This window comes from Solanum stenotomum, chromosome 7, assembly GCF_019186545.1.
Source record: "Solanum stenotomum isolate F172 chromosome 7, ASM1918654v1, whole genome shotgun sequence".
NCBI classification, from domain to species: Eukaryota; Viridiplantae; Streptophyta; class Magnoliopsida; order Solanales; family Solanaceae; genus Solanum; species Solanum stenotomum.
In genome coordinates this window covers 683,563-710,086 of record NC_064288.1, presented here as the reverse complement: position 1 = coordinate 710,086, position 26,524 = coordinate 683,563, and the positions used below count along the sequence as shown (strand labels likewise).

Genomic DNA, 26,524 nt, shown 5'->3' with positions numbered 1-26,524 from the left:
AAAAAATAAACACATAATATTTTTGTTTTCGCTATAATTTGAATTGTGACCTCATGAAAAATCCACCTACACACTCCAACTCCTTACTTTTGAATAGTTTTCAACCCACTTCATCGAATCCTGCACCTTACCTTGGGTGTGCTCAAATTTTTATTTCCATTTAGAAAATTGGGATGATTCCCTTCCTTTCTTTTATTGTCTAAGGATCTCAACTCTTAATCATCTATATTTGGAATACCCTTTTGCCTTCATTGTTTTCATCATTGAACATACCTGGGACAACATTGTTTCCCACTATGTAATCATAATCTGTAACAGCCAGGACATCAATAAAACTAAGAATCAGAGAAAATTAATAGTTTCATAATCAACTTCAGTTTTTTTACTATAAAGCACAACCAAAATAAATTCAATATGTGCAAAATGTACATGTCAAATCCTCAACTGTGACACAAAATGTTATATGGAAAGTACACCCTTTGAAGATCTTCACACTGCTCTCTACCAAAAGAACTTGAACTCTACAAATCTAATGATGTAAAGATTACACGCAACGGAATTATTGCCTTTTCAGATAAATCAAAATACAAATTTTGAAGGGAATGATCAAATAGGCCAGAGAGAGACTCTGTTAGTAAAGCAAGAAACAACTCTCTCATACACCCCTCTGAAAGAATAACAAAAAAAATAAAAGAATTGGAAATAGCTTGGCCATAATACATCCTTACTACTTCCTGTTTCCTGCTTTTCGCTTAATTTCAGTTGGCATGGCATGCCTCCCATTCCGCTGAGGTGTATGGCCAATTCCATTTATCTTTCGTGATGGTGAAGGCCCTACTTTGTAAGGCATGTTCCTGCGACAATCAGTTAAATGAAATGAGCCAGAATCGAGTAGAACAAATAGGGAGGATGCTTATAACCGACACCCTTACTAGTTTGGAGATTGAAATGTAGTTGATCGATTGATCAACTCTTCAAGTGTTTATAAATAGGTGAATGAACGAGAGACTACCTTGTTTCTGGGCTCTTTGCATGCTTTGGATTTGATCTCTGGATCCTTGACTCATTCCCATTGGTCAAACTGTTTAGTTTGGAATTATTGAACTGCCAAAGCAAATCTGGATCAGACGAATCACTGGTCGTGGCATCAAATTCTTCCAGCTCATCAGCAGGAGTGATGTCAAAGTGGTCACCCAATGGGATAAGCTTACTTGATTTTTCTTGGCATAATTTAGATGATTCTGAAAGATATTTCTGAGCAAAGGCATCAGACATGCCATTTTCAGATTCCCAATATCCAAAGGGCTTCCCCACTCCATGGATAGTGTCCTGTTTGTTCACCATTACTTTGTCTACCCACTCACCTGTGCCCATGTCTTTATCATATCCCACGTAGTTTTCACATGGACTGTTGACTGGTGGCCATGGAGGGGAATTTCCTAGTAACTCATCAAGATCATAGCTTGGCTTCTTTTGTCTGAATGCAGAATTACTGGATATCTGCACATTAGTAGATGTCAAAGCAAGGTCTTGCAGATTACAACCACATGCATCAAAATGGATGCTGATAAGAAACTTCTAGTCGTATTAGCTAGTATTCACGTAATATCTTATTCATCATCTGCTCTGTTTAATTTGCTATGTTGATATATTTTCCTTTCAATCCTGACCTTGATTACACTTATTTTGAGCCGAGGGTCTATCAGAAACAACCTCGCTACCTCACAAAGATAGGGGTAAGGTCTGCATAAATTCTACCCTCCCCAGACCCCACTTGTGAGACTACACTGGGTATGTTGTTGTAAGAAACTTCACTAATGGTATCTTGTGCTCTAGTTTTGGTATAAGCTTATTCAAGTTTAGTGCTCTTCCAAGTATTGCTGCATCTATTTATTGTTTGAGCTAAAACACCACTAAACACTAAAAAACTTTGATAAATTATTCTTCAATAGAAGAGTTTGAATTGTGTAATAAATAAGTGCACTTCGAGAGATAATCAAGTCTAGAGACTCTACCTCTATGTTGCCTACATCGTCCATTGGTCTCCTCTGGACATTTGAGTCGCCTAGAATTTCTCTTTTCAGTGGGTTAAATTGAATGGGCGATGGCTGCATGCCACATGGACTGCTCATTTCCTTATGCTGCATGGAAACCGACTCCTCTTCCTTTTTTGCTAGTGCTGCTTTCAAAGTTGCAATCTGATAAAACAAAGATATTGTCCTTCAGAACAAATCAATCTATACTAGGAATACTTTTTATACTGGAAAGAAAAAGCAATTAAAAGGAAAAAAAAGAAGAAAAGAAAACCTGTTCTTTGAGCTCTTTGACATCTGTAGAGTCTTTATTTACTTGTGCAGCGCCTAGTTCAACAGTAGAAACACGTTCTGCAAATTTAAGTGTGCTAATTGTTTCTCCTACTGCTTCAGGCTCAGGGCTTATGTGAACGAACATCAAAGTTTTGGCTTGCCCTCCTACAAAAAAGTCATATACCAAAAACCAATCATTACTAGAAAGAAAGAAAAGAGTCACAAGAACAATCGAGTTTCATCATTTAGCTTATATCCTACCAAGTGAGTCTTGAAGAAGCTGTGTAAGTTTGCTGTTACGGTATGGGACATGTGCATTCTTTTGGGCAAGAGCAGAGATAACATCACCCAAAGCTGAAAGAGACTTGTTAATGTGCTGAGCCTCTTTAAGTCTATCTCCTGTTACTTCAGATTTGTTCACTCTCTCACTTCCTGCAAGATCAACCAAATGCATACAACCACGAAGAATAGCTCCAGAAGCCACGTCTCTTCCCTGAACATGAACTGTTAGGCAACTGCACATTCAAGACCAGAAAGAATTAGCATCTCCACTATAAGTTTCTTACAAAGCACTAGAAAGTAAATTAAGAGAAAGAAAAGATTCTACATTCAGACCTGTGGGAGCGGCTACTGCGGTCGTTGAGCGCTGTTGCACCCACTGAACGATTCTTTTGCCCTAAATTCATCAGATCAATAACATCACAAGTTGAAGCTACACGAACCAAGCTTGCATCTGGTACAGTTAGTCCTTGAGAAGCACTACGGATTTCTAACGTAATTTTGGGTTAAGGAATGCAGGAAGTTTAAGGCTTTAAGCACGAGGGGTTGAGAATGAACATGTTGTGTAAGAACACATAGCTTAAAGTCATTTAAAAGTTCTAATATAAGAATGTTTGTTGCTAAACATTCAATATGGACAGAAGAAGAATAGTAAAGATCATTAAAATGTAAATGACAAGATATTGAGAAGGATATCTTTTGTTTACACCATCAGAAACTAGGAGATCCCTAACTTGCTCATTGTATATCTCAATCATCTGTACAGACACATCATAGTGGACGATGTCCTTTCTTTGTTCTGCGAGAAGGAATAGATCACCTAAGGCCCTGTAGTTTACTCCTTGACTTTGTTCTGTGAGCTTGTTAGGTCCCGTCTGAATACAGCAAAGGAGCTTCTTAGCACATACAACAGAAAGAATAGGATTTTACTTGTGATGGAGATACTTTTCTTTAACTAACCATTGTGTAGGTTTTTCCTGATCCTGTTTGGCCATAAGCAAAAATGCAGACATTAAAGCCATCAAGAACTGATCTTATCAGTGGTTGCGTATCAGAAAATACTTCGCCTGCCAAAAAAAGTAAGAAGTGGAAACCACTGAAGAAAGCTGAGGGGTCACAGAATCAAAAGTAAAGATTCCAATCTTTATAAAAGTTAAGCATTAATACCATTTTACCAACATTATATGCTCTTTTATATTTGACATTTACCTTGAGTTGAGCAAGATCCAAATACTTTATTGAAGTTGAAAGACTTCCGCCCTCTGCCATTCTTTGATGGAATACTAATTGTGATGGTACCATCTTCTATGTGATCCACAGAACTAGCAGAATTAGATTGCCCAGGCAAAAAGGGTCTTACTCGACAGTAAACCCTTATGCTTCCTAATTGAGCAGAAACAGACAACCGTCAGTTCAAAGGCTGAGTAAGAGATGAAGAAAGACACAATGATGTGGTCTAACACATAAGAATGTTACCTTTAAGGTCCTGAACTTGATTATAAAGCTTGCGATTTTCTTCAAGAACTCTATGATAACCAGAAGCTGCATGAGCTAGGCCATTTATGTGCACGCCTACAATCCAACATATAATTAGGTGGAAATGCTCAATCAAGGAATAAACATAAATCCATGAGATCCCCACACCACACAACCAAAAAAAATAATGAACTGTGCAATATTCCTACCAATATTATGCATTTCCTCATGAAACTTCATCTGCATGAACTGCATACCCGCTTTGGTAGTCAAAAGAGTTTGCTTCAGGTTCTACAATAGGACAGTAAGGCTCATAAGAACATAGAGGAGAAATTGAAAATTTCATCTTTGAGGGTCTAGTCATGCCTAGCGATCTTCAGTGCTTACCTTAATGTCTCTTTGCTGTTGGTCAACTATGGTGTAATGTTTCACATATCTTCTTTCAAGTTCTTCATCCGGCAAGGAGTCCGCTTTCTTCTCAAGGGTCACATTCCTTTGGTCAACCTAATTTAGAAGAAAGAAAAAATTGCAAATATGAGGGATGATGTCTTTTGACATGAAATTGTACTTCTCTAATCAAAACAGGTGGACATTGTAAATTAGATACCTCACCTTTGCACTAGCAGAAGTCTGTCTCATGAGGGATTTGTTATCACAAGAACCAGTTGAATCATCTGTAGTTGCTTTACTCTGATGGAAGGATGTTACATGGTGTGTCAGAGCATAAGATGACACATGTAAATAACATTACAAATGTAGAGTAACTATTCTACTTTTTCTTATTTGTGTAGCTATTGTAAGAAGGAATCAAAGGATGGAGTCAATAAAACGAGTTTATACAAGCATAAAAATGGAAAGAGAAAACTGAGAGCACTGAATCAATTGTGACTACTATGGAAGTTAGAATCCAACTTCAACAATGAATAATCTAGTAATTAGAAGATAGATGAATATTAGTAAACCTACCAATTCAATTTTGCTTGCAACGCGTTGCTCAAATTCCTGAACTACCTTGTTTAACACCGACTCCACAAGCTGCAGCATGCATAACATTTCTGAAGTTTAGAACAAATGGCACTATATACCAAATAAAATCACAGATTATAGCTAATAACTCTCCAGCAGTTTACAGGTGCTGAACTGCAGGAATTTGCAGGAAGTTCTACCATCACATGCATATCATAGGTTGGGTCAAACAAAGATTTCATATCTTTAAAGTAAATGATTGTGGAAAATGTTTTTCTAGTTAAGATAATGTCTAGTTAACATATATGTGAAAGAAATTCTGGTGCAGGATTTGACGGTCATGAGTTGCTATGACAATACCAGACAAAAGAATTTTAAAGTGATCAGAGAGGACATCAACCATATCTGAATGCAGAAGGTCAATATTTCTGATGACAAGGAACCAAACAATATTGAACTTGTGCATTAAAAAATACTCATAATTTACAGTGAAATCAAGAATGAAGAAATATTTTTCAACTGTCAAGCTAACAAGGAAAAGCCTGAGTGACAAGGGGTTCCAAGGACTACAAGGTCCAGAGTTATATTCTACCAGACAACAAGGTCATTTATACACCTAACAGTAAATTAACTTCCCATCTCCAATTTCCCCAGCAAAGAATATTTTCCATAATCAACTCAAAAAGAAAATTCAATGTGAGGAAATAACATTTCATAAGAAATAAAATCTTGGGCTATTACAATGTTAAACAATTTCCTACTAGTCTAAGTTCACTTGATTGCTTTTCTACAAGTCTAAGTTCATTTGATGCTTGTGTGACACTCCTTACTTCAGCTGAAAAGATTGAACTAGTGAAAGTAATTTGAAGAAAAATGTAGGAACAAGTGAAAAGAGTTGAGGCTTTCGCAGAATGGCTTCCACATTACACTACAAAAATGTAAAAGGAGAGTTTATCAAACTTAATGAATTTCAACTTACATTAGGAACCTCTTCTGGCTTCTTATCAGTTAGAATTGCACGAACAAGCATGCTCAAGGAAGAGCTGGACTGTAAGGAGAAGAGTTGTTTAATGTATCGTCCACTGAATTCATTATTCTCAATGAATGTAATGCTTTCCTCAGTCAAGCAGAGGTTACCTACCGTTTTATTTGTTTCAGCTTCAATTAATGCACCATTTATAGGTTTCTCATATATACTCCTTGACAATGAATTTGTGAATGGCTCCGAATTTTTCCGCACAATTTGTTTCACTGATGCATTTGATTTTATATTTCCACCAAATTTCCAGACTCCGGTATTACCTTCTTGCTTCCAATCACTGTAGGATTTAAGTCCCAAAACACAATTCACGATCCTTGATGATTTTCCTCCCTGATAATTGTCAAGAATGCATCTCTATCATTCAATGACCCCTTACTTTTATAGAAGTTCCAATAACAATCATGAGAATGTCTGTACAACAACACTGGGACTCAATTTACTAAGAGTCCCATTGTGATAATAAACTACTTTGGACCCCCATCAAATGCACTTAAAACTTACCTGCTCCAGATCAGATGCCTCAAACAAAGGAATCCCCAATTCTTGCACAGCAACTAAAAAGTTTCTGACATTCTCAAAGTACTGGTATGCAGACAAGGCAGGTCCATCTGAGGTAATTGCAGAGTCACATGGACTCTCAACAACCTGTAGTAGTTGATCAATGATAAAGGTCAATCTCTGAAATGAAAAAACAACAATTCTGCCAAGAAATAGGTCCATTATCAAGAATCTTCTTTAATCTTAAAAATTTGCAATTTTCCTTTTCGAATGATCAATCTCTACCAGTATTGGATTGAGGGATAGTTGATTGATTGGTTGATTTCCTTTATTATAATTCGGGAGTAGATGGGGTTGGATTGATTACCTTGGGCACAGCTCCAGGTTGAATTTTATTGAGTACATTGCAAAGGATCATTCCACTCCTTAAACCAAGCCTGAACTCTTCCTCAGATGGTTCAGCTGGCAAACATTTAGCTCCAACAATTCCAACTATCTTTCTTATCCACGCTGCTGCATCATACCTCCTTCTTGCTACAATTCACACATAGGATCCTCAGATCACTCTCAACATCAATGATTTGGAAATGATAGTTCAAATTTCCAACTTAGGCTTCTTAAAATCACATGAACATGCTAGTAATTACATTGAATCTACAGCCTCATCACTCATGATCAGCCACAAAGTAAAAGACACAAAATATAAAAAAAACTAAAAATCAGTAGCAGAAAAGAACAGTAAAAGTTACCAGCTTCTTCTGCTTTGCGGGCATCCAAATCAAGATTTCTTGATCGGCTATTATTTCCATGCTGCTGAAGAACATCCTCTACCACAGACGTCACCGAGAAAGACAATGCTCCATCAGCCGCCATTTTTTAGTTCAAACAGCTAAAGAAACCACCTTTATCTTGATAATACTAATGAATTCCTAAACATCAAAGTTCCCTAAAAATCAACAGAACCCCAATCAACAAATTATCTGAAAGAACCCAAGAATGAAAGGTCAGACATCAAATCCCCAAGTAGCAAATTATCTCAAAAAACCCAAGAATGATAGGTCAGACATCAAATTCCCAACAACCAACAAAACCCCAAGTAGAAAATTCTCCAAAAGAACTCAAGATTAAGAATTCAGAGCTCAGAACAAGATCTAAACTGATTAACAAAGCCAGAGAAGACACCCAAGTAATAAAAATTCAATCTTTTTCTCTGTAATCTTCTTCTTGTACACACTACTAACTCATTCACCAAATACAAATTACACTACAAAGTACTAGTAATATGTTATAGACTTCAGTGTTTGGCTTGCTTGATTCCTTTTTCTCTGCTTTTTTTCACCTACCCCTCAAACTCAACTCACCTCTCTCCCCACGAAATGCAAGAAAAGCGCTTTATTTGCTTTATACAAACAACAAAAAAAGAGAGAAAGAAAAAACTGCTGCTTTGAATTGAATTTTGTAGAATTTTAGAAGACACGTAGTTCCGAGCCTAATACCGAACCCCATTTGAACCCAATTTTTTTTTCTCTCTCTCAGCGCGTTGTACGACTCTTTTGTCGAGCAGGTGGTTAAGTATTTGGGAGTAGAATTTCTATTCTAAAGTAAAAGTAAAAGTAAAAATGTATGAACTACTCTTTAGTTCATACAGATTCGGGAGTTGAAGTTTGTGAATTTCTACGATAATTTTAATTTAATATATAAATAATAACTGAAATTATAGTCAAATAATTAGCATATCAATGAAATTCCACTTGATAGATCTGAGGAAGAGGGGGATAGAGTGTATGTTGATCTTACGTTTTGTGGAGGTATAAATATTTAGTAGTACGAGCGAATGTTAGTGGGTTCTCATTAACTCGCATATTACCTATGGATTTGCGCTTATTGTTATTAATTTGTTTGTCGTATTTTTTCTTTTAAATTCATTTCAGAAAAAATGTTTTTTTTTTTTGCTACTCCTTATTATATAACTTTTCATATGACATCTTTTAGAACACAATAAGACATTTTTGTTCATTTTACATATATTTAATTAAGACTATTAGATTTAAAAGTCATCTTTATTTTCTTAAATTTTGTGTCAAATTAGAATAGAAGGAGTAATAAAGAACCAAAAAAAATTACGGTGAAGTGATAACTACTTGTTAGTTTTTAATAGGAGATTTTGGATTTGTAGATTTAATCAGATCCAAAATAAATATCAGGTATTAGGGTGAAAATTAAAATAAAAAATAAACATTAATAGTAATAATAATAAGGAAATTACTTATTTTAAAAGTATTTTTGTCTGTAAATAGTTTATTCTCGTATTGTCAAAACATGTATTGTAATTTCATAATTTATCCGCCACAGAGGTATTAAAAATTAAAAATAATAATAATTCAATAACTTCTTTTAAAAGTATTTTTTTATCTCTAAATAGTTAATCCTCGTATTGCCAAAATATGTATTGTAATTTCATAATACCGCAAACCAAATATTGCATCATGCATTCGATTATTATATTTTTCTCATGCGACCAACTATAAATGTTGCATATTCAAATTGTTAGTACTTATTTAAATTAATCTTTAAAAAAAAAAATCGCAAGTTTAGTTTTAAAAGTTGTTACTAGAGATTACAAGTCTAGTTTTGTATAAGTAATTTAATTTAACAAAAATAATAATCTTGCTTGATTGCACAAATAATTAAATTAAATTTTGTACGACAACAAATAAAGGTGCATCATGTGATTTCAAAAGTTATTTAAGGGAAAGGAATGTTTCTTAAATTGATTGATTCGCACCACAATGTAAAGAATCCAATGGGGCAATAGAGGAGGCAAAAGAAAAAAGATAATTGGGTCGGTTCGATATGAGGAAAAATATTTTTAAAAAATAAATAAATAAGTTTGTTAAGTAATTTTTTTACTTATTTTCTAATATACATTTGGCAATTAAGCATGAAATATTATTTTTTTTAAAATTGTATATAATCTAGATAAACACTCTAATAGGGATGTAGTGGAATGAGGGGTGGATAGAGTGTTGAGTAATTCAAAACGTCTCGTGATCTTCAACCAATTATGCGCTTTAATATAATTATTGAGAGTAAGTGCTATAGTCTGTTTCCAATACTCAACGGCTTGATTGAACTAAGTCTCTGCAATTTCAAAATCTCCCTGTTGAATAGCATGTTCTCCCCTGCCGGAATAGGTAGTTCAATTTCTTCCCTTAGAACCGTACTTAAGAATTTCTTATCTTATACGGCTCAGCAGTCAAGACTTTTGGTGTCCCATTTTGATCTATACCATATCTAATAAAATCTAATAAGATTTCTCACACATGAAGAAGTCTAGAACTAGAAGACTAAACATCTACTACATATACATAAAAAGTTATTATTGATTTTCCATCGAAGGAGGTTTGGGTAAACCCAAGCCTTTGCCCCCACTTGGCTCCGCTTCAGCGCTCCTGATGGGTTGTTAGAGACGGAGAGACAATTGATGTGAAATATGAAACTTATTTTTTCTGTTTTCACTAGAAAATTAATTATTTTTTTAAAAAAATAAAAAAAATATATATATATAAATACCAACTAAACGTACAAATTCCATAGAATTAAATATAAAATTTGTTACACAACTCTGACAGGAATGGGTCTTTTATAATTTTCTAGAGCATCAAGTAACAGCTACATTTTCAAAAAGTGTTACTGTTTTATCCCTTTATTTCTCAATAATTATTCAATTCAATTCTAACAAAAAAAAACAAGTCTTATCTTTTGAAGCTACATGGATGTTTATATATTTATTATAATAAATGGAGTAATAAATTATTGGTATTTGAAATTTAAAAAATTGGCCAGCAGAAAACGATGAAATATGTCACCTTCAAAACAACTTAATATCACTGTTTATTAGCCCACAAAAGAACTAAATATATACAACTATAGTAGTTGACAATTTATTTCCCCCCAAACTACATTCAAAAAAAACATTTCAAAATTGTGTTACTATACAAATTAGTCAAGCTCTTTTATTATTGCATATTCAACTACTTTAAATTTCCTATCCAAAGGAATGGCTAGATTTTATTTATTAGTACAAAGTTGGATATCAAATTCTTATTCATTTTAAATACATATTTACTCTTGTATTTAATTAAGAACTATAGTACGCAAGTTGTTACAAGTTGTTACAAGTCATAAAGTACCTCTAGACTAAAGCCATTGAATTTTTAGAAATATAGAATTCATAAACAAACTTTGCCTGACAAGCATACGATCAATTTGATTTGAATCACACCCTCACTTCATGTCTTCTGACAACGGTTAGAAAGGAAATGACTCTATCTTTCTCCTCCGATTCCTATTGTATTGCCCAAAGGCTTCTCTTTTTGTTGTGCTTGTTGGATCATTAAGCCTAGGTTTGGAAGCTTTTATATTATAGTAATTATTCCTATTTAATTTCTTTTCATGCTTGTGCTTGGATCTTTGTGTCACTATTGTTGTTCTTCTTTAATTATATCCCTTTGTAAATCATATAAGATACGTAAATTATATAAGTTTAATCCAATGCGATGAGCCCAACTGGCCTCTAACCTTTGATCTCCTTATGGTATACCACTTGTTGCACCAACTCAGTTTTTTACTGATTCCAATATGTGTAATATCATTATTATTATAATTCATCATTTTGATCATCAAATCAAATGAAAAACCTCATTAGAAAGTTAAAATAAAATTCCAAAATCTCAATCTTAAATATTGTGCCACCACTTACTAATTAATGGGCCACGTCTCAGTTAGGCTAAAGGTAACCATCAAATTTGTTGTTAGACGGTTACCTATTAATTAATCATTCACAATAACAAAATTAACCTAGCTTAATTCAACTAACTCTGCACTAAAATTTCATTAGACTTCCCTTTTAAAATATCTTAGAAACAAAGCATCATTAACACTCCAAAAAAACATCATTATCCCGACATCATTAACCAATATTTTAAGAATTTAATCTATATATACGTTGATTTTACGAACAATTATTATTTAGATGATTTGATAGTATTTTTAAAAAAAAAGGTAAAAAAATTCGTAATTTGATTAGCCAGTTGGAGATGTGTATTTCTGTTCTCTATGATTATTGGAAAATTTTATTAATTAAAAATTGTGTAAATAATAAAATAATAATAAAGCCAATAAAGGCATACCAGTTTTTAGCTAACGTTCGAAAATTCAAATAAGTGGCTCGGAACCGAAGCTAGTAGGTTAGGAGATAGGTACACATGTAAGATGTAACTTGAGATGTGGTGCCCACGCGTTTGTAGGGGCGTTAAATTAGAATCTAGAAAAGTACACTTGACCTACAACCCCTTACCCCCACACCAGTAGATTTTGGATTTAAGGCCAAAACTTATTAAACAAAAATAATTTATTTTTTTTAAAAAAAAGGCAAAACCAAAGTTAATTTTATTTATCGGAAAAATAATAAGTTAAATTTGTATGAGGTCAAAGATGCATGTCTTGACTTAGCTCGTTAGATTTAATTATTAATAATTGAATATTGTGATATTAATAAATAAAAATAATGAATAAGGCAAGTAAGAAAGAGAATCGGATGAAGCTTTAGATTTCGATGAAGTTATCTTTAGATTCGATAATGATTATATGTAACGAATGCTATGTGATAAAAAGACTTGATGAAAAATGAAAACTTGAAGCTCAGGAATGTAGATATAATGTTGTTATATTTGCTTAGAATCAAAATGCTCTTACAAATATAGGAAATAAACTATTTATAGATTATAATGGTGGTTTCACTCGAGCCATAAAGTACTATTTTTATGTCATGTCCAGGCTATCTGTACGATAATATTCACAATAATGTGCAAATTTAATTCGTTAATAAATCCATGAGATACATATTAAATATTAATAAATTCTTTTTTGGTAAGGTAGGTATTATGAGCCTTCTTTGATTAGTTTATGCGCATTAATATTATTTTCATATATGTATAGCTATTATTAGGAATATTTTTGGAGTATACATAAGCTAAAATTGACCATGAAAAAAATAAATAAGGAGTGGTTTCCACCCAAAATTAACTATACATTATCTATTATCACAAGATTCACAACTAATATATATTATTAATAAAAGTAAATACTAAAATAATTAAAATGTAATTTTACCAACCCCTCATTTTATTATTTCTAGTCTTTAAAGCCTCACGGGCTGAATAACAATGACTTGTGATGGCATTTATACTTCTCACATTTAAGCAATTAACCAATTTTTCATGATATTGTTATAAACATTTTGGCGATATATCACTTGGTGAATCTGTCAATCCATAATAATAAGTAGTAAAAAATTACAATAGATGTGATATGATAACTTGAAAATTAAAATAAAAACTTGTTACATTTATTAGTTCTAAAAAATTTTTGAAGGAAATTATCTCCCCACCCCCACCACCCTCAAGGTCTTTCATTGGTGCCCTAAAAGTGAATCAACTAATTATAAATCATAATTTGGCTTATATAATTCAATACTAATTATATGCTTCTGTCAAATCTGCTGGTGGATTATTCTCTCTTATCTCTTAACCATATAATTATTTTCCCCCCTCTAACCACTCACATTATCTTTTATTTTATTTTTTTTTGTTTTTACTTTTAGACTAATAATAATAAATCATGATTAAACTCCCACAATAAACAAAAAGTCATTATAGCTATGATGTCTGGGTCACGTTATGCACCCTGACTAATTTCATGAGATACCTACTATCTCATCAGTACCTCACATCGGCATAGATATCTGATAACTTTGTGTATCAAACTCGAATAGATAAGGAGTAATCGTCTAATATTTGCGTTTAATAAGATTTATAGAACAAGCTATCAAGCTTGTCATCAAACTTGTGACACAAGTTGTAGCAATTAAATGGAAGGAAAAAATAAAGGAAAATATTATTCATACCTTAAGATAGACAAAAGGAAGTGTTAGTAATATAGAGCTTTCCCATCACAGTAATGCTTTGCTTTGGAGTTGGCCCAACTTATGGAAATGCCAGAGCAAAAAGTTAGACACAAAAAGTGAATGTGATTAGCAGTGAAAATATAATTAAACTAATCTATACTTAAGACTAATTAGTATTGTAATATTCTCTAATAAACTCAACACATCTTTTTTTGTGTGTACACATTGTAAAGAGGTCACAAGTCAATTCTTAGTATCACTAATCAAAGTTTTGTTTATCTTATAGTCATTTCTATCTTACTGAATTTCCTTAATTAACTATGTTATGGTATGATTATAAAAAAAAAATCATAAGGGTAAAATGGTCCATTTTCCAATAATATCATGAAAGCCATAGCACTCCTAACATTTTTTCCCCTCACTTTTGTTATTATTTCTTACTTTAATTTGCCCACCGACCACACTTCATGAGGAGTGTGGAAAGCAATTCCCCACATTATCCTTCTTTTTCTTTAAATCGTAGAGGTATTACAATGACTTATCATGGCCAAAAATTTACTACTAATAATTGTTGAAAGAATCCAAAACCTTCATGATATTATTAGGTTATGTACAAAATTGATCCCCCGAAAAGCGGAATTGATTAGAAACTTTATTCTTTTATCAGAATCGTACGTGAGACTCCATCCTCATTAGGTTGAGCTTTCGTTGATCCATGATTTTAATTCAATAGGTTAAGAATATAATTGAATTCCATTTTTGCTACTATATAGCAACTTAATTCTATATATATGTGTGTGCGCTTCCTACATTATAAATATTCAATTACAATGTATGTGTAGCCTTGCCTATAGCATACTCTATTACATGGTGATGAAATGAGAGAAAGCAATGTAACTAGTAATAGTATAAAATGCTTCTTTCTTTAATCCATCAAGGGATTATTTTCTTGGAACAAATGAAAAGTTGTTTGACTAAACAAAGGGTGTTTTGTTAGGGGCAAAAATGAAGAAAGTTGGATAATAAAACTTAAAGCAAAAGATGAACTATCACAACTACAATTTGGTGAAGTTGAAAAAAAAAAGATCATCTCTATTCTAGGATACCCAACTTTAGAAGAAAGCAAGATTAATCCTACTTCTATTTTATATTATATACAACAACAACAACAATTCTTGTGTAATTACAAATGGGGTGTGGGAAGGGTGGTATGTATGGAGTCTTATCCAATTTATTTATTATGACGGTAGAGAGGTTATTTTTGATAAACTATCGACACAAGTAAAACATATCAAACTCAAGTATGGAAAGAAATATAGTAATGTATAAATCATGCTAGAGATAAAAGAGAAGAACAACAGCAAAACGACAAACAAGATGTAAATGAAGCAAAGAAAACAGCATGTAATAAAATAGAAGAATAAGATAATTGTAGGGAAAACTAGACAACGCTCCTATTAACCTTCTACCCTATCTCTCATCCTTCATACTCTCTTATCTAGAGTCATGTCCTAGTAGTAGAAAAAACTAAACAACAATCAATTACCTATTGACCTTCTACCCTAATCATCGCCAGGAACTATACCTCCTATCTAGAGTCATAAACTCTATAGTTACTAATTTGATGTCTGAATTTACATTGGACATAGATTCTGCTTTGACCTTGTAAATTTGCTTTCTTATATGCCTTTTTCAAATGTAAATAAAACGGACATTTCATAGAAAGTTGAAAGATATTTCAAGAATAATGTGACTTTGCACCTGGCAGCCAATCATCTATTGGGGTTCCTTTGATGCTAACAGTTATTTAAATATCAGAGATATTTTGTTCCTTGTGAGATATAGTTTTTCCTTTTCCAAAAAGGTTGATTCCTCTTGCTTTTAGAAAGTCCTGAGACATGTTCTCATCCCATTTCTCACTTCTCAAGGCCAGCACTTCATAATATGAAACTAGCCATCAATTGACGATGTATATAATTTAAACTCTTTTGAAATGATGACAAAAATGTGCAAATAATATATTCTGCATACATTTTTTTTCAGTTCAATTTTTCTTTATTATGTTCTTATCCTTTCTTGTTGTCTTCAACCAGACGACCACAACTGGTAAGGATGAAGGAATTCTTACTAGTCTGATATATAAGCTGGAAAGCCCAAAGAGTAAATGCCTCAAAAGTTCGACTAATATTCAATTTCTCAAACCTCAGTATAGTTTCTAGTCTTCCTACATTTCAGCTCCTTTTATCATCATCATCAATTTCAGTATATAAATGGTATACTAAATCTGTTTCACAATGGCCAAAATGGTTTTTCTATGTTGCTATGACAGCTAATAAGAAAAAAGATACACAACCGATGAGGAGATTGATGCAGACGAATCAGTCGCCTTGCTCGAGGACTTGATGAACTAAACTGCCTCTACTATGATGAATCAATCCCCAAGTCATTGTGCCATCCTACAATGTGTGAGGATGAGGATCAGGGGGGAACATGGTTACAAGGAAGCGGTGAATCATCTCAAAACTGGTAAATGTGATAACAGCTGCAGGGGTAGTCCGGATTAGGTTGGTTGCACAACCACGGTAAAAGCCTGTCATGCCTTCTTGATGAAAGACTTTCTTAATGCAGTCAACTACACCAGAGTACCGTTTTTCAGAATGGCGCCCCTGTTCTTGAAGCCTTGAACGTACAACCTACAACGAAAAATCCAAAGAATGATTTGGTGACTGTATGCTTGTCATACACTCGATTCCCTAAGTGTTCCGAACACATGCAAAATCTATTGAAGTGATTCAACTATAAATTGATCCAACAGAGAAGGACAACAATGTGAGAACACAGGTCCCTTAAATATCCCAATAAAAACAAAAAAGAGGTAGGAAGAACTTGACTTGCAATATTTCTGTAAAATTGTGGACCAAGACGTCATAGGGTATACCACTTTATGTTTCAGTTAACCATTTAAAGTAAATTAACAACGCAACCAATGTAATAACATACCTCATGTGGATATGTCAATGTAGAAGCAAATATTTTGGAGACTGATGATGCAACGGCAACATCAGGGGCCCCAAGTTTATCCGTTGAAGTGTTAGCTGACATCATCACAACAAGCCAGCACATTCAGAAACGATGTCATCCTTTCCAAGAGTTGGGAAAACAAATCTAAAGATACTGAACTAACTAGAAGTGAAAGGAAACATTATGACCAGAAGTGAGTAATCACCTCGCTTGGCCAAGTAAATCTTAATTTTCTCATAAGTCGGAAATTGGATAGCTACATGACTAACACCAGCCAAAGCAGGCACCAGACCGCTGTCCACCACAAAGCAATTTAAGTCAGCAAAAACTGGTAGACAAGCAATTTGAAACATTAAGAGCGACAAATTTCTTGAAAAGACAAACACTGACCTGTACAACCCACGAATACCCTCTTCATACGCTATTCTCCTTAAAGCAGATAATGTACCCCTGTAAGGCTCAAACCCTGTTCTCATTCCTTGCGTCTACAGAAGTTTAAGACAAACGAGTAAGGGTGAGAATATAATTAATGCTTTGTTTGGTGGAGTGCATTTAGAAGCATATCTTTGGTAAACACATCTTTAACCATTATTAAATGACATCTGTGATTTGACAGTACTGGTCCAGCTAAAAAGATATTCTTTACCATATTTTTTTACACCAGAAGTGCATAGATATTAATTAATCAATTAAATGGTGTAACAATTCTCACCACTACATTAGCTACACATTCCCCCACAATATAACAGAAATTGAACATGGATTGTTATACTTATTAATATAAGCTCTCCAACTTAGGCATGAAAATGCGGCTGGGACAAGCAGGCGAGAAGTTAGATTGGCTAGCAATAGTCCCCCCCTGAATGCCTAACCTGTCCTCCTGTGAACACCCTCAAAAGTAGCCTGCTTAGAACTAAAAAGACCCATTTGGGCATGAAGTAATATTTTCACTATTTGAACTACAAGTAAAATATTGAAACAGAGATTTGTTTTTAATGTGTTTTCAAATGAAATATTTCACTCACGGATCTCTAACTTTCACAAAATTCTTTTTCATTGAAGTTCAAGTCTCGCACTTCTTAATCAATTTCAACTTCAACTCAAGTATTGTCCAAATGCCTATTAAACCACAAAAGAACAGTGACAATTAGGCTGACTTAGAACTCAATTAACAAATCTTACAAAAATCAAAGTACACACACATCATGCACACACCAATCAAACTTGGGAAATTTTAATAGTTAAAAAACAAAAAAAAAAGTGGATCACAACCATTCAGAAGCAGATACGAAAGTATAGACCATGAGATCAAATTCTAAGAAATGCCCAAAAGTAGAATACGGAACTGGAATGGACCTAAAGCAATTAGATCCCTACTGAGATAGAACAACATTTTATTGCATCCATCTACTCTGCTTTTAGCCAGTGTCAAGCGTGTAAAAGCCACCCCCAAGATGCAAAGGCACAATGGCATTATTAGGCGTACAACTCTTAGGGTATATATATATATAAGTACCACCTTGAGGAACTTTTCTGCAGGCCTGGCCACCTAATCACTTTGTCAGATCACATGGTTAAAAAAGTGTGCCATAAAAGCTAAAATCACACTCCCTCTCTTTCAGTTGATTACTTAAAAACAAGGAGATATAGAACACACTTACACTTTCTTGTGAGAGAACCTCTTCAACTTTCCATTTTCCTCTTGTAAGATAACGGAAAGTCACATGGTACATGTCTTTCTCCANCCCCCCCCCCCCCGGACCAATTCTATAGTTATATAAGAAACCAGAAGGCCCTTCCAGCTGCTTTATTATTTGTAGTTTTTGACAACATATTGTTTCTCTCCATACCACAAAGTCAATAGCTCTAATGTCTGACCCAGCTTTCGTTTAAAAGGATTATTACCAACATCTTTAGCTCTTTCCCCAAGCTAAATATTTTTTTCTGAAATGGAAGGAATGGGACCATATAGGATCGGGAGAATTACAAATCAAGCTAAATATCAAAATTTGGATTCATGAAACACACCTGAAGACGTGTCTTCACAACCCAGAGAGGATTTGTTGCAATTGTAGTTGCAGCTCCGGCACCAGAAGCAGCTAACATGTTTGCACCTATGGTGAGTTGATGACTTCCATCTACAACAACCACCAAATGGAAAGTATTTACGACCAAGTGCAATGTAGATTATCAAAAATTAATTTGGAAAGCTAATCAGTCAATGGAATAACATCTTTGAGGAAAGGTCATCTACTGACCATCAGAGCCAAGAAATCTTTTCAGCTGATCATATATAGTAAAATACACCTGCAGAAAAGGAAAATATGTGTGAGATCACTCTTTATATAAACTTAATTACTTCTCTATCAAATTGAGGAAGTCGTGATCAAATCTTTATAACTAAGTGCATATACACGATACTGTAATAGGAATTGAGCACAGAACTTCAATTTTAATTAGAGGAAGAGAAATTGTAACTGACTAACTGTAAGCCTCCCTTTGTCACCATCTGCGGCAACACTTCAGAGTTGAGTAGTTGACTAAATGATATGCTGATATGCAAGGGATACAGGAAAACTTTCAGAAAGATCTTTTCATTGGAACTAGATAGAACTCAGGAGATTTAGACGCATTGCGAGAGTGTTCGAATTAGCTTACCTAAACCATTTTCCCATACGAACAAAAATAAATGGGACAAAGATTATGACTACAAGCAAAAGAATCTGAAATGACAAAACTACCATCTCATTTCTTAGAAAGTTACCTTTCTGTGAAATCCTTTTTTCCTACTCNCCCCCCCCCCCCCCCCACCCCCCCACCCGTCCTACTTCAACGGCTCTCCACTGTTTTTTGCAACTTAAGTCTAATTTCTGGGACTTAAGTGTAAGTAGCATTTAACAGTGATATTTTAGAGAAAAACAATGTCCTTTTAGATAAGCTGTAGAACCAGAAGAATAATGCACTTAATTTATACTAGATATTGGTATGGCCTGTGCTTTTGTAAGTAAATCGATCAGTCAATCAACCCAAGATAGTTAGGATCGGCAATATGAATCTTCTAGAGAACTTCACTTATAAGTAAGCAAAAATTTTACTTATAACAAAGCCAAGAACTAAGATAGTGTTAGATACAACTATGCCTAAGCAGGGCGATGTCAGAGGAAATTCTGGTGGAGGCCTGCACCAATACTGACGAGCAAATCGCTCTCTCCCACTAACATAGTCTGTTCAAGTTTAAAATGAACTATTGAAATATATCACTGTATCCTCTTCACAGACATTCTGCAAAGTTCACCAGAACATTGACAAACTAATATGTTTTAGACTAAAACAGCAAGATGTCGCTTTACCCTCGAAGCATCATTAGTTCCTCCCTTTCCACATCAACGCATGGAATGTTTCTACAAATCTTCGTTAGTTCCTTTTTCATCTCATATCATATCCAGGCCCAACATACCTATTTGATGATCTGTCATATTATCCATGTCTTCCCAAAATTGTCTAAAAACAGGTTACACAGTGGAGTTGCAAACAGGCACTGCAAGCAGAGGTGCTTATTGGCTTCATCTCCTTACACACACACATGGCTTCTACTGCTCTGCATACCTTTTCTCCATTGTTGTTAAGTGAGACAGGCTTCATTTACTTTCACCAAAGTGAAGCATGGAACTTACAGATATGTAGCAGCCCAATCATTTTTTTGAAGCATTTTTGGACACAAAGAAAAGAAAAGAAAAGGAAATTGAAAGTAAAAGAGTTGAAAAAGAGAATTTGGTCCAGAAAATGAGAAGGATGCAATGGGATGAAGTTCAGCAATTACACAACCTGCATTTTTTTATGACAAACGCAATTACACAACCTATATACTTTAAAAGAAAGCTTTATGTAACACAAGTAGCTTCACCCTTCAAGTGAAGCCAGCAAACAAGGATCAGAACTGAGAAAATAGAGAATAGAAGAAAATTTTCGACCCAATCACCTAGCCACCTTAAGGTAAGTATTTATGAATTTTAATTTTAACACTTCAATCCTACCAATCAAGAATACACAAATATTGACATTCAAGATTAGAACCGATTGAAATAATTCCACCAACTCTACTCCATTAATGAATGTAGATAAGATTTGTGGTGGAGAGGTTGAAATAGATAAACCCTAAATTCTACCATTAATGAAGTTTGTCGGAAGAATGGGGAAGATGATAGAATACTTGAAAAATGGGTGTTGATTATCATGATTTGGCGTGACGTTAATGATAGTTTTAAATCCATTAAATACAAGAATTAGGATGGGTGGAACCTAATCGATTAAATTAGCTAAGTTGAATTCATGTGTTACTAGATTATGGACTGAATCGAGTTAGTGTGTTGTAGATTGCATTTGTGAATCGAGAATGGCTTAAAAGGCGTGTGAACCTTAGTTTAAACTACAAGTAGATAAGTTAAGGCTAATTTCCTAGTTGGGATTTTTGTTAAAATTCATGCTTCCTCAAACATGCTTTCTGAAAAAGTTTCAAGCAATAGCTTGTGTGTTTGAAACTGTCATAATACACGAGGAGTGTTGATATATCTCCCATGGAAAAAGTTTTAAACAATGGTCCTGCGTGTATGGAACTGTCATCGTACATGGGGGAGCATTGTACAGTGAGTCAATGACATATCTCTAGTTTCATTCTCAAAATTTGTACTATTTTGCTTTCACTTTCTTTACTATTACTCTCTTTGTCCCAATTTATATGACACACTTTCCTTTTAGTTTGTCCTATAAAGAATGAAACATTTCTTTATTTGACAAATATTTGATGACACTGTCAACATTTTATCCTTGTTGGGTCCCACTTATTTGGCAAAGGTGTACTGTTCTATTTAAAAATCTATTATTTTAAGGGTAGTTCCATCCATCCTAAATCCAGTATATGGCACGTTTAAAATTATTATTAACATCACGCTGCGCAATGGTGGAGCCAAAATTTTCGCTAAGGAATTCAATATATGAAGAAGTAAACACGCGAAGAAACCAAGGGGATTCAACATCTATTATATATAATTTTAAAAAAGCTATATTTTTTTAAACTGGGAAAAATATATATGTAAGTTTTTTTATATATATAATAGATAATGAATACATAAAAAATCTTATATATATGGTGTAATTTTCCAATGAAGGGTTTCGAATAACCCACTTTGCCCCCAACTTGGCTCCACCCTTGACACCAATTCATAATAATCAAATACCCAATTAAGTGTTCCATTGTCTTTCTCATTACTCCAACAAACTTCATTAATGGTGAAACTTAAGGTTTAACTATTTCAACCTCTCCACGGCCATTAATGGCACAAATGTCGTCAACCTTCATAAATATACATCATAAGTGAAGTAGAGTCGATGGAATTACCTTAAAAGGTTCAAATTTTGAAAATCAATAATTGGGTGTTCTTTATTGATTCAATGTAAATCTGTGAAGTTCCATGAATTGGGGTATTAATACATGCATTAAAGTGTTAATATCAACTCGTGAATAACCATAAATAATGACTTTGAGGTGTTGTCATACAAAAAATGACCTTGAGGTGCTAGGTGATTGGCTGAAAATTTTCTTCCATTTTCTTTTGTTTCCTAGTTTCCTCCATTCTAGTCACTATTCGCTGGCTTCACTTGAAGCTATTTGTGCATTTCATAAAACTCTCTTTTGAAGCATAGGAAGTGTAATTGATGAGCTTCAGCCTATTGCGTCCTTGACTTCTTTTTTCCCTTATTTTTTGGACCAAATTATCCTATTTTAACTCTTTATCTTTCTATTTCACTTTTTTGTGTCCAAAAATGCCTCAAAAAATAGTTACGCTATTACATGCTCTTCCACTTAAAATAACATTCAACCTTGAACATTAATCGAGCCATAATTGTGACAAGAGGGGTGTGGACACTTTGCCTTTATATTTATCTTGTCTTTCAAGTTTAATTTTAGCACTCTTTTGATAATTCACACTCTTCAAGTTCAATCTCAAACCATTCCTCACATTGACCTTAACATTGTCTCGGGACTTTGAAATTAAATTTTCCAATCTGTATACACTTTAACAAATGTCAAAATTGCCAGGGATCTTTTAAAGCAATCCAAGTTTTTCACATCAAACATAATCTGAGGTTTAGTTGCTTATCTGAAAACTGAAATCTGAAATCTGAATTAAGTAGCATATGTATGTACATATAGCATTTAGAAATCTTAAAGGAATATCTAAGTTTAATTATTTTTCCCTTTGGTATGAAGAGTTGGGCACTCGCTTGCCACCACAAGCACTTAACCTCAAAAAATCTTTTAAACCTTTTATCAAACATGCAGGGAGCATGACTTTTAACAAAAAAATCCCGCTGCAAGTTAGTCTCAATTTTACCTTAGCTTGTAGATCAAACTAGGACAGGAAGCAAGTCGACCTCCCTGGGTGTGAGTGCCAAAAGGCCAAGGTTGTGGTGGGATATAAACTGACACTCCCCTGTGTATGATGATAGTTTCATACATGCAGGCCATTGCTACCTTTTTTGGTGGGAGATAGGTCAATCTTTACGGTAGGTGCCAAAAAAAGAATGACCAGTAGCCCAAAAGAAGTGCAAAAGAGAACATAACCTCTGATATGATAAGCAGAAAAAACAAATTGAGGTCCTGATAGTACGACTTAGGTATAATGTCCTTCAAATGTGGACTCCCCGTTTACAACAACAGTTCCCTACACACTGGTTGAAACTTTTTCAAAAAAACGTTTATCATCAGTTAAATCAGTTTTCAAAGTGGATTCAAATATCAGCTTTTAGTATACATTTAGACTCTCAATTTATCAGTAATCAGCTTATCAGCTGACTAGTATAGCAGGTTTTCAGTTGCAGTAACAATCCAATATTAAGCTATGATCAACACATTATTATCTTTTCTGCATGTCATGTTTTCCTCAACAAGTCTTACTCCGCCTTCTAGGGGTAGTCATTGAGACTTACTGAGACCCATGTTGGAAGTACCTAGCCCGTATAGGTCTGCTTCCTTTTTGGATGCAGATATAGGTAAAACTGAGCTCGATGCTACTACTTGTGGATTTAGTTCAGCTTCATCCTACCTAGAGTATGCAATAATCTGGCTCTACATTACACAGCAAATACTCTATGAACAAACATACCACCACCAGCATGCACACAGCCAGTGGAAGGGATTTGGAAAATACATCATAAGTTACCTGGGATGACAAGTGAAATTGGTTTTGATTACCAGGTTAACTGTGATTTATGTATAAAAATATATATTCTGTGGCAGAAGGAAGAAGGAGAAATTACAGAACAAAATGCAAAGGTGAAAATGGCAAGTGAAATGTTTGATCACACAATCAATCAACTACACCTCAATCAGAAATTACTATGCTCGGCTATACTATATCCATTCACTTTTTTCTAAGGTTCAGAAAATAGAGGTTGTCGCCAGAATTAGATGAAAGGCTTCAGCTGAGAAACAGCAGACAAGAAGTCAAATAAAAAACAGAATTTTTTACAACAAATTCAGGAGGTTGGACTTCAACAAGAAGAAAAGGACGTCAAGTCATGGATTAACCAAATAAGTGACACAGGAGAACAAGATATGGCGGAGATCTGCATCCCGATTTCACTGGAATCATTCACCACAACCAAAGGTGCTCAAATAAGTTTTCTTACTTGTTGACACCAACTACAGACAGTAAAAAGAAGGTAAAGACTAAAGACAATACACTGGGTATATAGCATGCGGCTCATGCCCAAGTGCACATAGATAAATTATTAACTTATCAATTACATGTAAGCATCTTCTTCTTCTTTTTTGGAAGTGAGGATTATTGCAGAATGACATGATTTAAATGTGTTGGCAAAAACAGGCAAGCACACCAAGCATGAACTTGGAACAGGACGATTATGACCTAAGAACAGGATAATCGGAGTCCAGTAAACTTTACTCCCTTATCAACTAATTACTACAAGAAATAACAAGAAGAAGTTAACGTGCAGAAGCTAAGAGAAAAAGTTAGTCTACATTAGCAACAAGGAGATGGAACAAAAGCTAGTAATTTCCATTAGGTTCTATATTTCATCTTCACAAACTGCCCCATCCTTGTAGCTATCCATTAAAAAAAATTAATAAGGTAACGATTATCCTTGTAGCTATCTATACCAACCAGATTCTCTAGCACGAGCCACGTAGTAAACAGCCTTTGATCTATCCAGATAAAAGAATAAAGAGACTACATAACCAGAAGTCAGTGTGATGCTAAAGTTAGAATTGTAAAATAATCTGACTCACCGCCCAGTTTGGAAGTAATGCTAGCACTGTTGGGGAAAGCCCTCTGTACATTCCACGCAACCCCTCTTTTTGAAATATATGCTCCAAATTCCCAACAATAAGACTACCTGATTAGAAGAAGAAACAAAATCAGCTACCGCTGATATATTCACCATGTAAATTTTTGCTTCTCGGCTCATTTTTTCATATGTTCAAGTATAACTTGATGATAGATAATTTTCAGTCCCAATATAAGCATGCATGAATAAGTGTCCGTGGTCCATCAAACTACATATTACTAGAACCATTTGGTAAAATATACACTTATACTGAATCTACACCTATCGCCACGAAGTAGTGGGTTAAAAATCCGAATAGTGTGTGGCATGTAGACAGCACAATCAAATAAAAAGCAGCTTATTGGGAGAAATAAGAACCTCAACAACATCAAGAATCATTTCGACAAATCAATGGAAATAGAATAAGGCATTACCTCTAACGTTAGCATTTCCTAGCTTCGGCAGCCCATGAACCTGCAACCTAGTCTTAATAACATCTAAAGGGCACACAAATGTAGCAGCAATTACTCCTGCAACATATTAATTTCCCAAATCAGAGCAAACCCTTAGATCATGTCCATATTTACGTTTAAGCATATAGATAAAAGGGGAAAAAAGGGGTGATAATTCTTCCTTAGAAACTAAAAAAAAAAAAAAAACCTTTTAAAAATCTTACCAGCAGCGGCACCAGCACCAGCATTACAAAGTACCCCTTTGGGAGTAGGTCCATGAGTAGTATCAGCAACCATTGCTAAATCTAAAGAAAACAGCTGCAGAGATATCAAAGACTCGACCTGGTTTCTTAGGGTCCTCTCTTGAGAGGGCGATCGCACAAAACCACAGTCGCATGGCCAGTGGGTATAACTCCAAATAAGCAAACTCAACAACCCCAATAACCCAAATTCAAGATTGAATTGCCCCCAAACAGTTTTTTCTTCGAATCACAACTAAAGGGGCAATTCAAGATTCGATTTTTTCGAAAAGGGATTTGTTCGATCAGATCAAGAATCGAAAATTCGCCAATTTGGCAGCAGTTGGGAAGAGGGATAAGGTCAGAAATTGAGCTTCATATAAGTACCCACCTCCTTCGCACGCTTGAAGTGTCATCAACCACAAAAATCACACAGATGGGTCCTCCAAAGTATACTTCAATGGGATACGCAAAACACACAAAAAAAAATCCAAAATTATTATTTGCAATTTATTGTCTGGCTGCTTGCTTTTGCTACCAACCAGGTGACTTCAATTTCATTATAATTTCAAATTTTCCCCAAATCTTTTATTTTGTCAAATATGGTTCTGATTGTTAAATTCAACAAGAATTATAGAAATAGAAAAATATTAAATGGCAAATTTTGTAACTTATGCTATTTTTGATCTATTTTAAGTGTTCGGTGTAATTTTTTGAAGTGCAATTTCTGTTATTTTTGTATCAAGTGTAATTTTGATATTGCAGTTCTTAAATTTGGCTTCATTTTTTTAATATAGTTTTGGATAAATTTAACAATTGAAATTTGATAAATAATTGATGGAGATCAAAAATATTTATTTGTGACAAATTTAAAGGATGAAAAGTACTATTCAATTGATTTCAAAGGACTATTTTAAATCTACTACAAAGAT

The 26,524-nt window shown here is 34.2% G+C and overlaps 2 protein-coding genes across 2 annotated transcripts; both read right to left on the bottom strand.

Moving 5' to 3' along the window:
- Window positions 1-336: 336 nt before the first annotated feature.
- Window positions 337-7,660, bottom strand: LOC125870973 (kinesin-like protein KIN-14I). Its single transcript, XM_049551531.1, has 19 exons — window positions 7,317-7,660; window positions 6,935-7,101; window positions 6,571-6,714; window positions 6,169-6,399; window positions 6,007-6,075; window positions 5,028-5,096; window positions 4,674-4,751; window positions 4,449-4,565; window positions 4,271-4,352; window positions 4,062-4,157; window positions 3,795-3,968; window positions 3,546-3,652; window positions 3,282-3,460; window positions 2,922-3,080; window positions 2,568-2,821; window positions 2,308-2,471; window positions 2,016-2,198; window positions 1,013-1,500; window positions 337-854 (listed from the first exon to the last, which is right to left on the bottom strand). The coding sequence occupies exons 1-19, from the start codon at window positions 7,438-7,440 to the stop codon at window positions 728-730; spliced, it is 3,012 nt and encodes a 1,003-aa protein (XP_049407488.1). The 5' UTR covers window positions 7,441-7,660; the 3' UTR covers window positions 337-727.
- Window positions 7,661-15,705: 8,045 nt separating this feature from the next.
- On the bottom strand, window positions 15,706-26,021 carry LOC125871290 (nicotinamide adenine dinucleotide transporter 1, chloroplastic). Its single transcript, XM_049551883.1, has 9 exons — window positions 25,578-26,021; window positions 25,336-25,431; window positions 24,864-24,970; window positions 18,814-18,862; window positions 18,584-18,693; window positions 16,946-17,040; window positions 16,761-16,849; window positions 16,535-16,629; window positions 15,706-16,227 (listed from the first exon to the last, which is right to left on the bottom strand). Exons 1-9 carry the CDS (start codon window positions 25,648-25,650, stop codon window positions 15,991-15,993), a joined length of 951 nt encoding a protein of 316 aa, XP_049407840.1. The 5' UTR covers window positions 25,651-26,021; the 3' UTR covers window positions 15,706-15,990.
- Window positions 26,022-26,524: the final 503 nt, after the last annotated feature.